The 13,101-nt window shown below is 36.1% G+C and overlaps 1 protein-coding gene across 1 annotated transcript in view; it reads right to left on the reverse strand.

Annotated features, from left to right (window-relative positions):
* Positions 1–361: 361 nt before the first annotated feature.
* MRPL3 (mitochondrial ribosomal protein L3) overlaps positions 362–13,101 on the reverse strand; it is a 29,551-nt gene continuing 16,811 nt past the window's right edge. Inside the window, exons 7-10 of the mRNA XM_042806360.1 lie at positions 12,394–12,502; positions 10,348–10,425; positions 9,240–9,317; positions 362–965 (exon numbers count right to left, since the gene is read on the reverse strand). Of these exons, the coding sequence (XP_042662294.1) occupies positions 816–965; positions 9,240–9,317; positions 10,348–10,425; positions 12,394–12,502 (415 nt within the window). The 3' untranslated portion in view covers positions 362–815. The remainder of the gene's footprint in view (positions 966–9,239; positions 9,318–10,347; positions 10,426–12,393; positions 12,503–13,101) is intronic.

A 13,101-nucleotide genomic window follows, 5' to 3' on the forward strand; every position in this document is an offset into this window, starting at 1 on the left:
TTCTTTGTAATAGCTCTCCTGTAACAGCATAAGAATCCAATACAGAGACAATGGTAGACGCCGAGATATTTCTCCAGAGAGCATGCAAGGGATCCTCCGTGAAGTTCGGAACAAGCTGTCAGCAAAGGCGACAAACAGGTGGCCACTGCAGTCTTAGTGCTGCTTTGTTACTGAACATTTCCCATCCGAACACCCCCTCACTGTACACATTGCCAGAACTCTCTGAAGAGACAGTGGCTGGCATCATCTTTCCCCTAGAAAATTTGTTGGGTATCTGCTACGTTAAATTCAACACAACATTAAAGCAAAATGAGAGAAAGAGCTCTGGTGAAAAGTAGGAAACAAAACAAGCTCATGCTGCTACAGAGCAATGCATTTTCTTGTTTTATTTTGGATTATTCTTCACAGATCCCCCCAGATGCCAAAGCAGATTTAGAAGTTTTTTTGATTGACCAGAGATGGCCAGAATACTTCTCCCAACAGAGAAACAGAGTTTGGTATCATTCGGAAAATTAAATGGAACCATCTTCAAAACAGTTTTTCAGAAATGTGCAAGTTCTCACAGCCTGAGACAGGAGGACAGAAGACCGCTGAAGACAAACTGTTCTGTGTGTTTTACAACCTGTCCCTCACTCATCTGCTGCCTTAAATACAGGTTTGAAATTGACAGTGGTAAATCTTATAACCTGACCAAAATGGCAATATCTGAAGTGTTCCAGTCAGTTGGCCAGACTACAGTTCATAGGTTTGCTTTTATACAGCATTGCAAAGTTTGTGAAAATAACAAAATTGTGTTTTCAAGGATGTGAAGAACATTATGCATATGTGACAGATGGATCCGTGAACTGGAAAATCTCTTCATCATACAGGTCTTCTGGTAGTTCTTCATCTCCATCAGCAAAAAATGTAGGGAATGGAGGGTTTTTATTGCAGTCCTTGTAAGTAGGCAATTTGCTGTCTCTGACCTAAAGAGCAGGAGGGGGAAGTGTGGGATTAATAAATCTTACAGAAGACTTTCAGACAGTGATACACTAGAAATTAAAGAAATCATCTTGCATGCATAAGAAAAAAAACAACAGCATTCACATTATGCTTGTTTATCTGACGAATTCCAGGTATAATCATCAGCTATTTTAACATCAACTCCAGCTACCGAATTTAACATTTTGTACTTGTCATTAAGGAGCTTTTAAAAAAACAGCAAAACAAAAAACTCAAGAGAGAATTTATTACTTGTGTGATAGATTTATCACTACTGTGAGAGAATCAAAACCTATTCTCATTAATTCATTGCTCAATATTTAAAAATGCTATTAAAATAAATGTGTGCAAGCATGGTTTGTTTAAACTGTGTTTATATCCCACAGTGCTTTCCTACATGACATATCAAATTAGATTATGCAATGTAATTACCTCTTCAACAACCAAGACATGCTTTTGTATTTACAATACAAACTAATTATGGCAAGTAATTTTGCAAAGGTATGTGCATGTGCTGTATTCAGTCCCTCTGGCTACTGCAGAGCTATTCAGTGACTGCAGAGTTAAGCATCTAAACTCTTCACTCAGGAATCAGTACCCAGGTTTGTCAAACATGAGCCTTTTAGAAAGTTAATTTCCAAGAACTGTAGTGCCACAGAGCAATTACTTTCCTTTACTGACCTCTCTACATGTGGAAAGATTTAAAATCTAGCCCCTGAAACTCCAATCTCTGAAGAAAATTAGTAGCTAGAATTATCAGCAAAAAGCAGTTTGCCTGCGGTAGAAGATAGAAAGCTGGTATCTCTGAAGAAAAAAAGAGCTACAAATTCTCGAGCGATGAAATTTTTTTTTAAAATAAAATTCTTAATTTCTATATTGTTATGTATGATCTTCCTCCTGAGCTGTAATAATCCCTTTAGCTACTCTACTCCACTGGATTAAAAAAATAAATGTACAAGTAGACATACAAATAAAAAATATAGATGTACAAATAAATATACAAATAGATTTTAGTACAGAGAAGATAAGCTCTTCCCCTCATTTTTTTGGTGGGCTTTTAAAGAACAGGAAGCTTTTTCTTACTTGGTTGGACAAAAACCTCACATAAGACAATTGTGATTTATATCAGAAATTAAATAAAACAATTTTATGTCCACTGAAAGTTCTGTTCTGACAGCACTATATTTACCAGATTCATATCTGCTATTACTTGAGCCTTTCCCAAAGTCCATGAGGATTCCTGCAGATAAAGTGCACAATAAATTTGACTTAAACTTCAGCTGCTGAAAAAAAAGTTGTTTTTTTTGTTTGTTTGTTCAGTTTTTTTCCCCCTGAGGAAGTTCCAACAGTTTTCTAAGTGCCGGCTCAATAAACAGAAGAAAACCTTTTCTTAAGAATGAAGGGGTGAAGCGCTCAACACGTTAGAATATCTACTAGCTTTTCAAGTATATTATTCCTCTTCCACCAGACATCTCCCTACAAAAAGTGTTCTCTATTCACCTGTAAACTGCCATGCAAAACCACTGAAGTACCTGTAGTCCCAGCAGACAGCAATTTACATTATGTATCTATATGGAATAAACTAGGTTGAGGTCCAAGTCGAAAAGACCTTTGCTGCAACAGTTCCAGCAGGGGTGAGTTCAGAGGGAACAGGGTCAGACACCTTCAACAGTGCCATCTGAACTGCTGAGGCTGAGAAGTCATCCTTCCCTTTCAATACGTTGCTGCTGTTTCTTTTACTATATGAAAATATGTTTTAATAACTTCACCAGTTACCTATTATTTCCCTTGCTCCTTCCGCTTTTACTTTCTAATCCTATAATACATCATAAGCCTTCTTTGTCAACAGCAAAAATCCCCATGGTCTCTACATGAGTTACAACGATATTAGGAAGATCAGAATACATTATTTCATTTCTGATAACTTCTTAATTTCATTTGCATCTTATTAAAACGTTTTTCATGTCTACTTTTTTGTTATTTTGGATTATTCTCATCATGAAATAATATGTGCTGTTACATACTGGCTATGTCATTACAGGCAGTTTTGGACACCTGAAAAACGAAAGGAATTTTGTTTTCTTTTTTTTTTTTTTTTCCCCTCTTTTCTTAAAATAACATCTTATCACAGGATTTAGGAATGACATCTGCTCTTAATCGAAGGCAAACCCAACAGTCTAATCTTAGTCTTGCATTAGTTGATCTAAATAAATGTAAGATTTCTGTTCAGCCTTAACCATTGTATTTTACATATTAATGTCAAGTGGCATTTTGCAGATAGTGCCTCTTGTGTGATAAGGAGAATTTGTAAAGTAGTTTTAAGATTCTTATGAAACATTTTCAACAGACCATTGTTGCTTTCAGAGGAGCACAATACTGTGTCATTTTGCCCCTTCCAAACTCCTCAGAAGCTTGACAGATCCCAGAAGCACAAGCCACATCTGCTGTTAAAGCTATTTTCTTCTGATGTGTTCTTTTGATTGGTGTAATTGACGCAGTATTTCTTTTGACAGGTGAAAACTACTGCTCTTTTCCCACTTTCTACAATCACTGCTGTCAAATGCAATTTAAGTCCTACTCCCGAAGCACCATCTTAGAGTATCACAACCAAACCGAATGAACAAACCTCTTTCTTACTTCTAAGTTTCAAAAGTTGTTACATATATAACCATTATTATTCCTATCAAAAAGAAGAATTCAATTTCATTTTAAATCTGAAAGTACCGATTAGCAACTTAAAACATGGTATGATTTATCTGCCTTTTCCAGAGGATTACTGAATGACTCCCTTTACGTTTGTCAAGGGTGCAGCATACCAAAGTTTTCTTGTATGTATTACAACAGATTCCTGCACAATAATTTCACAGTATTATAAAGGAATTACATGGTTTGCAGCAGCAGTTATACTTGTCTGTGTAAGCATGTACAGTGACAGCAAGTACATGTGACCCAGCACAGCTCTGGTTCTCCCAGTAGTCTTCTGAAAGCATCCCTAATAAACGAGTAAAATTTAATGCTCTGCGTTACTAAAATCCAGTGAATTTAGCTCTCATCCACAGACAGAATGAGGCCAAGAGCCCAACTGGTTGTTACTATCCATAAAAGCATTCACTGTATAACTCAATTACCGAATCAATTACACAATCACTTGGCTTGCTCAACTTCTGTATTAATACTATTATATATTACAGTACACTATACCTCAGATAGATGGTATATATACTAGTGCACATACACTACAGTATATTCTCTGTGAAGTTTTTTACTAAGAAAAATAATAGAGAAAGCTGAAATTGAAGCTGGTTGGGATTTTGTCACTAAATCTTTAAAACAGTCAGTAAGGGTTTTGCAGACAATTAAGAAACTGCACATATGCACGTCCCATATATTGACGGCATAACAGGTAGTATAAACAAATACAAATTCAAAAATCTATCACCACGGAATACTTAATATGGTCTCAAACAGTCATTGATGCTTAAGTCACAACTCACATGTGCAGTTTAACAGGGCTTCAAGCTGTGTTAGCAACCACAGCAAAGAATGTGTTTGCAAAACAGGAAAACATGTTTAAATATACAGAATGTTAGAAAAAGTCTCCTCAGGTGTCATTTATTACCTAGTTCAGCTTCTCTGCTGCTTTTGAAGCTAGACAGAAGATTAAGTTAAAGAACTACATCCATTTCTGACCAGCCTTATTTTGTCTTAAAAAAACAACCAACCAACCAACCAACACCTTCACACAACTCTATCATGGGGCCCAAGGTACGGGACAGGGAAAAAGAAGGAAGTGAAGGCATCACACTATTCCCACATTTCCTCACTTTCAGCACAGCACACCCTACTCAGGCATCAGCAGCTAGAAACACAGACAGTAATACTGGCAAGTGTGATACAAAATACGATGCAAACCACTACAGACTTCTCTAATTACAAAAAAAAAAAAAAAAAAAAAAAAAAAAAAAAGGAAAGCAGTAGGAGAAGACCGAGAAGTTAGGATTCTGCTTGAGCTAATAAACTTATCTAAACCAATTGTATACTTCAAATTTAGCTCAATGCTAGCATACAAAAAGGCCAGTTCAGTATCTAACTTGCTAAGCAACTCTATAGTTTACAAGATTTGCCAGAATTTCTGGTTTTACTACAAGTGATCTATTCAAAGTGATCAATATTGAATGTCCTAAGAAAATCGGATGCCTTAAAATTAGGACAGGTATAAAACATAATCAAAGAAACTATAACATCCTGAATTACAATATATCATGTTATAGTATCCCTTCCATTACAAAGCAACTACTTAAAAAGGGATATAGTCTTGTGCTTCTCTCTTGAATGACCGGAGAGAACTTTTTGGCAATATACTTGGTAGAGAAATCGAGAGCCATAAGTTTCCAAAAGAAAAAAACTATCATTTTTTTTTTTTTTTCCAGAGAATCGAGACCAAAGATTTAACTACTGGTCCTGCTAAGAAGACACACCAAGAGAAACAGGTATTACCTGAGGTACGCTATCTTGATAGGCACAACACACTAATTTACAAATGCTTATTCTGCAGTGTTACTCTTACAACAGAACAATTCCATACATTCTAGCACACTGCTAAAGTTTCTTAATTTTATTATACCTTCTCATTGAGAAAGAAATCATTTTTAAAGTAAGCTTTTTAGATTAGTTTTCCAGTTGGCTAGAAACATTACTTATGTCAGTTATTTACCTGCATGCTTCAGTGTGCAGTATCAAATGAAAACTGATTTCTAGTTAAACCATGAACTCATCAATCCTACTATTCTGCACTTTTATCTGCTGAAAATGAAACCTGAAAAATATAAGTGCTTCATCTCCATCTGGATACAGTGCTGATGCACTAAGTTTCCAAAAATACATAACATACAAAATAAATATATGCTTTAAGGTGCACTGTGGTTTTAATGGTTACCAAGCAACAGAGTGCGTACTGAACACAAATGCCTTCCTTAGAGACATACAAAGGGAAAAGTATTATGCGATATTCCACTTTTTGAGCTCAAAGTCAGATGGATCCAAATCCCTTGGACATTAGGCCTACGAAATTACAGGCAGTTATTTAGTAGAATAAACAGTAATTATGAATACTAATATCCCGTAATTTCTCTCCCCAATTACAGATTCAAACAAATATAGAACAATATATAGAAAATCAAAGTCTATATGGAAACAAGAAAACACCCTGGAAGAAAGGCATAAGACACAAGCTAAAAACACCACAGAGGAGTGCATCAAGAGATTAATTGGAAAAAAGCTACAGAATTTAGAGAACACATGCCAAATAGTATTTCTTTGCATGCTTTAATTAAAGCTTTCTCTACTCTTCAGAAATGTATTTGAAAATATAAGGGAAAAAAATTAATAGATACATGTAATTCATATGGAATTCATATGGAATTAAAAAAAAACAGAATGGATTCACCAGCTCAAGGAACTGGAATGAACTGTTGCTCACTACTTACACCCTCCAATCACCAAATATGTGAGTAAGCAATTTTTAGAAATCTATTCTTATTTGTAATAATACCTACAACTGTGTCTTCATCTCAAACAGTGTTATTTACACTAAAAAACCATGAAAGTCTGGAGCACTTTCATCAAGATCTTTTAAATATTGTATTATGTTACTCAAAGAGCTCTAAGGGACAGTGTCTCTCATTCTTCTCACGGATCTTCAACCCTCATTAATGGAATTAGCTGCAACTCTGGAATACATATGCCAAAATGCATAATTGAAGGTACTTGGACTTGAAATATTTTAAATACAAGTAACTTGCAAATACAATTAATCCAGATTCCGTACCTTGTAGACATCATGTCCAAGGATCAATAAAGCAGTCAGGAAAGTGCCTGTACCACTTAGTTAATGCTGACAGATTTAAGTTTACTTGAAAAAAAACAATGGAGCCATTTTAACTTTTGGTCTTAGGATAAAGTTCCAATCACCATCCATGACGAGTGAACTGAACAGAAATCACTCTCGGACAGGGCGAGCACTTGAATGGTATGCAGCAGAGTGCCACGGCAATCAAAGGCCGTGACCCTCTTCACATCACAGGTGTCACGGGTGTTTTACTGCATGTGCTCAGCCTGCTGTTGACTGTGGCAAGCACTGCTGCCTCAAGGATTTTTTTTAAGCTAACAGCGGGACTGCTTTCAGAACAAAATCAGTAAATCCAAGGTGCTAAGGGGGGACGCTTTCCAGCCTAGGCAACAGTCGTGTCTGCATAAAGAAAAAGGAGAAGGTGGAAGAAAAAGGTGGAAGTGACCCAATCACAAGAGAAAGCATGTAACACTTCCAGTAGGTTCTTCTCCAAGTGGAAGTGTGTTGTGTCTCATTAGCAAGGGATCACTGATTTAAGTGAGATCTTTGTGCTGTACATAATGTGTGGTATTAACACACACAGCTTTGCTTTTAAAAACAGTTCGCATTGCAGGTGCTCAATAAATGTTTGTTTTCTAAACTCACTTAAAACCAGAAATCAAAAAAATTAATTTACCGAGTCTATTTAAAATAAAAGTTATGAGCTGGTAGAAATAAGTACTGTATTCAGAGTCTCAGTGGCTTCATAAAATGTTGTATCCTTGCAGATAAAACATCTGAGATGTGTACATGCAGTTGCCACTGAACCATGTAAGTGTGGATTTTGACAGCATGACTAGGAGAACAAGATGCACAACCTCACAACCTTTTGCAACAATTAGCTCTTTCTTAAAAGAACTATTAAGATCAAAGAATAAAGCCTAGGCACCAAACATTATGTTGCTTGTATATGTATGTTGTGATTTAAAACCAACATCCTACAACAAATTCACACTTAAAGCTCAGACTAACATACAGCAACCAGGCTCATGGCTCAGGATCAGGAAAAACACTTCGAATACAGTTGAAGAAAAGGTCATTCAGCCCAATTTATGGATGAAAAGCCAGTCAAGCTACAGTCTTAATTCTATGTCACTGATGTCATACCCAGTAATTTTGCAGAAGTTATCCTGAAAACTACTTCTCCTGGACATCTGCTAACTGATTTTCACTACCTTAGGAGAGAAATGTGTAATGTATTCTCCAGGCTTGGGCTGGACATTACTATCAAAGCAGTTTAGAGATACCGCAATCACAAAAAAAGGTCTTATTTCCAGTGAGAGAAACACAACAAACAACTTCATTTTTTTTGTGTGTAAAACAACCATTTGAAAGCTAGCATCGCTTTACTTAATGCCCAGTAACTGTGGAGTTCTGTTCCACAACTAGGAAATGCATAACAGGAACTAGATGCCCATAGTAAAATATGACAAGAACATAATAAACTAACTGAAAACATCTGAACTTGATCAACTCTAACTTTAAGAACTGGATCATTTAAATCCCTACAATACTTCTGAGGACTGTAAACTATGTATCAGACATATAGGTATATATACAACAAAATCTTTATAATAATTCATAATAAAGATGTTTGATACCCTGTACTCTATTAAGTCAGAAAGGAAACAACTTCCTCCAAGTAATTTGTGCTTGCAGATGTGTAGAATACACCTAATTAGAAAGAAAAGTCTGTTTCAGAAATAATCCTTAAAAGCACTTTTCTTGCTCTGATGTGGGTTATTTACACTGTAAGAACACATATTTGACTTGTTTATTTTTTCATAGACAATCCTGAAACAATCTCCATAAAATTAGAAATTAATTCTGTAGAATGCCACAGAAAATAACACTGACATATTTATACTGATCTCAAAGGAAACATTTATCATTATTGTGAACTCCAGCTGTCTCCACCTGTACCTCAACTGCTTCTTGGAAAGGTAACAGCTACTGTGTATGGGAATGCTTTGAATAACCTTTAAAGCAATGCTTGCTGTGAATTTCTCTTAATGAATACAGTCCTTAAATAATATTCTGGAAAACTCACCACCATTCTATTGGCTCGGGTTAGTATTAAAAGGGGATGGACCCAGCCCTGAGACACAGCACAGGGTTTCAGCACCTGTGTTGGTTTATTGTATGCTACATGGGGGTGCACAACCCCAATGCAAAGCAAAGAATAAGCCGTTTACTGCCCTCTTAATCACTCTCTTTTACAGAACTGATCCTACTGCCCTTTAATTCAATAGTACAAGATGGGACTCTGAAGAAATTAAGATTGCCTTCAACCAACATTTTTCCTTTTGTAAGAGAGCTTTAGAGAGCTTAGGAGTCACAAATACCAGTAAGTTGAAACTAGCAAACATACCTTCACCAGACAATTTGTGTGACCTGGAACAGACCCATTCACATAAATAATGTCATGTTTTGTGTTGATCCTCCACACCTAGGAGACAGGAAAAGAGACACTGAGCTCATTTTAGAGACTATTCCCAGTTTTTCAAACAGTAGTCCAGCAGAGCACAAATTGATTAGCTGGAGGTGGTACTCTGGAGAAGAAAAATATTCTGCACAGGCCTAAACTTGCCACAAAATTCAGTCACACGCTACTCTGAGTGCATAGCTTTCTAATGCAGGAATGTACTAAACAGTTTTAAAGGGCTTGTGATCAGGCTATAGTTGGTAAGGCAGTTCCTTGTTCAGCATCATGCCATCTGAAGCTCCCAAGTTTCTCTTCCCTCTACAGCTGTTGAAAAACATCACATGACAAATTAAAACAAATATGCTCACAAAAACATTACTGTGATCATTTGTTAATTTCTTAATTTTATGAGGTGCTCAACATACTTTTTTTTTTCTGTTACAAAAAATTAGTTTTGGTTAGCAGAGAGCAGCAGAAACATACTTTTTGCAAACCAGAGGCTAATATGCTTTTTGTGCAAATTGCAGAGGTTGCCTTCAGAGACAGAGAACAGTAGCTGTAATAGCCTAGTGCCTGCTGCAGCTATGCGTCCACTAGAATGTAGACAGAAACTATAATCTCCTTTTTGCACATGAAAGTGAAGGACCACGATAAACTTAGGACTTGAAACACCTCAGACTTGGGTTGGGTTTGAACAAGCGGAATAGACCTGAAAACATTAACTGAAGGTCACCAAAAGCCTAACTGTTTTCCCACTTCAAAGGCAGAAGTCAAGGGACACAGTGAAAAACACATCAGATGTGGAAGTATCACCTGAAACCCCAGTTCTCAGGGTACACATATGAAAAGGGAATTCAGATAACTTATTTGTAACCCAAAGCAGACAGAAGCACACATTTGCTGCTCTTGTCCTTCTGGCTTGCTCACTTCAAGATACTCCTGTTTGGATTCTGACACAAGTGACAGACAGTACACCAACACAAGGCTACATGGCTAAGTCCACCACTTGGCAATGCAACCATCTTAGACACATTCTAATATACTCAGAACTCACCTTTAATCCAAAAGATGTCCTATAGATGTTACCCATTTTACCCGGCATTTTCTTTCCACGATAAACTTTGGAGGCTTTCTAGATAAAAACAGAGCCAAAAAAAATCATCTAAGTGCAAGAGGTACACTTACAAACTCAAGAGGAGCACAAAGAAAATATGCTGGTATTTCCAATGGTGAAAATATCTAATGCTGAAAATATCTAATACTGATTAGCATTCTAAACACCTTCTGCTGGAGTTTAGGTATTACTCTACATGTTAACTGAAATACTTGACCTCAATCATAAAACTGCTATAAATAGTTAGATGAATGAAGGGATTCTAGTTTTTCTTAATGTGTATAGATTCAGCGCAAAATCTGCACTCATCCCATACTTCCATGTCGTGAAAATCATGAACAGGTTTTTTTTTTCCTCAAACCCCTCTCAACACAAGACTCTCAGCTACATCACAGACCGCAGCAACTGGAAACTTCCCTAAACAACTTGTGGATGCTCAAGTCCTCCTGCCCTGAAAGGCTGCCAAAATGAAGATACACTGTAGTCTCTCCCCTCTCCCTAATCTATGAGTTTTATACTGATGTTAAACTGATTTTTAAAAGCATGTATTTCTGGTAACAGAATTTTTAATTACATTCCCTGCTATTGCTTAGTTTCTATATCCCATTTTTGTTTGGCTGGGTATCACCTGGAGAACAAAGGTAGAAAAGAAAAGGCAGGAATAAGTGCAAAGCAGGAATAAGTGCAATAATTTTCAGTTCTACACTATTATCAAGGGACTTGTCTCAGTTTCTGCACCACTGTTATTCATTAATACTGTTTAATTTTTTCTTAACTTGCATGAAAATTATGATTTCAGGAAATCAGCTGCAATGAAGTTCCAGGGACAGGATTCAATACTGAACGATGCGGGATTACAAAAACATCTGAGGTGGTCAACGCTAGACTGGAAAATAAAAATCAAGGCATTGTTTTTCCCCTATTGCATCCTTTTACCTCGTTTCCTTTTCATCATCTCTATTTCCAATACTATTTCCCATTCTATGTATTTTGTGAAATTACAACCAGCATTACTGCTTAGGAAATTCTAATTTAAAGATAAGAGGGGTTATTTTGTAACAATGAATACCATCTGCTAAAACTACATGTTGTATGTTCAAATATTTATGTTCTTCAGTCTTTAGAGAACACAGTGCCAAGTGTAGAATTCATTTTCCAGCTGAAATGAAAGACTACAAATCAGTACTGTATGTTTTCACAGTCTCAAGTACTCTCTAACTTCATTGCCTCATGCCTTTTTGCTTCTACTATTCTCTTGAGCATTATTAATCCTTTTTTAATTTTTATTTTAATTTCTCTACAAAAATTACAGACAATTCAGGTTCAGTACTGTGTCTTAGTTGGTCTTAACTCTGTACAACAAAGCTAGTTTGCAAAAATCTCTCTTAGTTTAGCCTACATGTGGTACAAACATTTATAGGGACAAAGTTTTAAATGAAGCTCTTCCAAAGAGCTTTCAAACTAATATTACTTATTGTTTGAAACTTACAAATATTATTCTGTGCTCTGCTGAAAAATGCTTAGAAACTAACAAACTATTTTGGGAATCAAAGAGTTCAGTAAGCAGCTACACAATCCAGGCAAGGTGATAAAAGCAACTAGGGTTCAAAGAACAGTACAATATCTGCAGTATGAAATAACAAGTAAATCCTTTCCAATCTATAAATGTTGTGTTGAAAGATTCTTAGAACTCTCTTTGAAGCATTAAGACTATTCCTCTCAGTTATATGACAAAATACCACAACTTGCTCAGTTAAAATATGTTTGCTCACTTACCAGCAATATATAATATTCATAAATCAAGGCATAAGAGAACAGCTATCTGTATTGCTCATTATACAGGTTTCTGAACTTCCTTTGAAACAGCTGGAATTCTCTGCTACCACAGAGTAGATGGTAACAGCTAGTTATTGTGAATTTGTTTATTTTTAGTAAGGACTTCTAAAAATACTGAAGAATGTTTAAACAGGAAATGGGAATCCTCACATTGGTAGATATTGCTCCAGGACGTCTGTGAGTTTTCGTCTGGCCATGGGTTGCAGGCTGACCTTTAAACCCCCACCTTTTCATGACACCTTGAAATCCTTTACCGATTCTGAAAAGAAAAATAATTAAGAAACAACCCTGGATTAGTCATACTTAAGGTTTCTAGCAGTAACCAATAATTTCAGTCAGGTTCATGATCTTTTTACTGTTAGCAAAGCTCAGCAGAAAGAATAATATTATTTTTCTGTAAGTTTGTATTTTCCACCATAAACATATTATAGTGCAATACTTTAAAAGGTTGCTTTACAGAATAAGAAGCACTAGAAGAGAGTCAAATAAGCAAAAAGACTAACATAAAATGTTCTTTGCTATGATGGTCCTCAATACATGGTACAGTAATGAAGCTTTCACCTAGTGGACACCAGCATGAAGAAACCAACCAACCAAACAAAAAGCCCAAACTTAATGACAGGCCCTAAGCATCAAGAGAGGAAAGAGATGGCTGCTTAGACTAGCATAAAAATAAATCAAGGAACATTTCTTTTCCAAACTACAATAGACTCATCTCTTAAAAACAGTTTTATGTGTAGTGAAAACACTTAACGCTTTTGATCTGTACTCATCTGACAAGTAAGGTCTAAAACACAGTAACAAAAAACATTTGCAGAGTCCACACCTTAATCTCTGAGGCACATGATAGTATTACTG

This window comes from Tyto alba, unplaced genomic scaffold, assembly GCF_018691265.1.
Source record: "Tyto alba isolate M040663 unplaced genomic scaffold, T.alba_DEE_v4.0 Super-Scaffold_46, whole genome shotgun sequence".
NCBI classification, from domain to species: domain Eukaryota; kingdom Metazoa; phylum Chordata; class Aves; order Strigiformes; family Tytonidae; genus Tyto; species Tyto alba.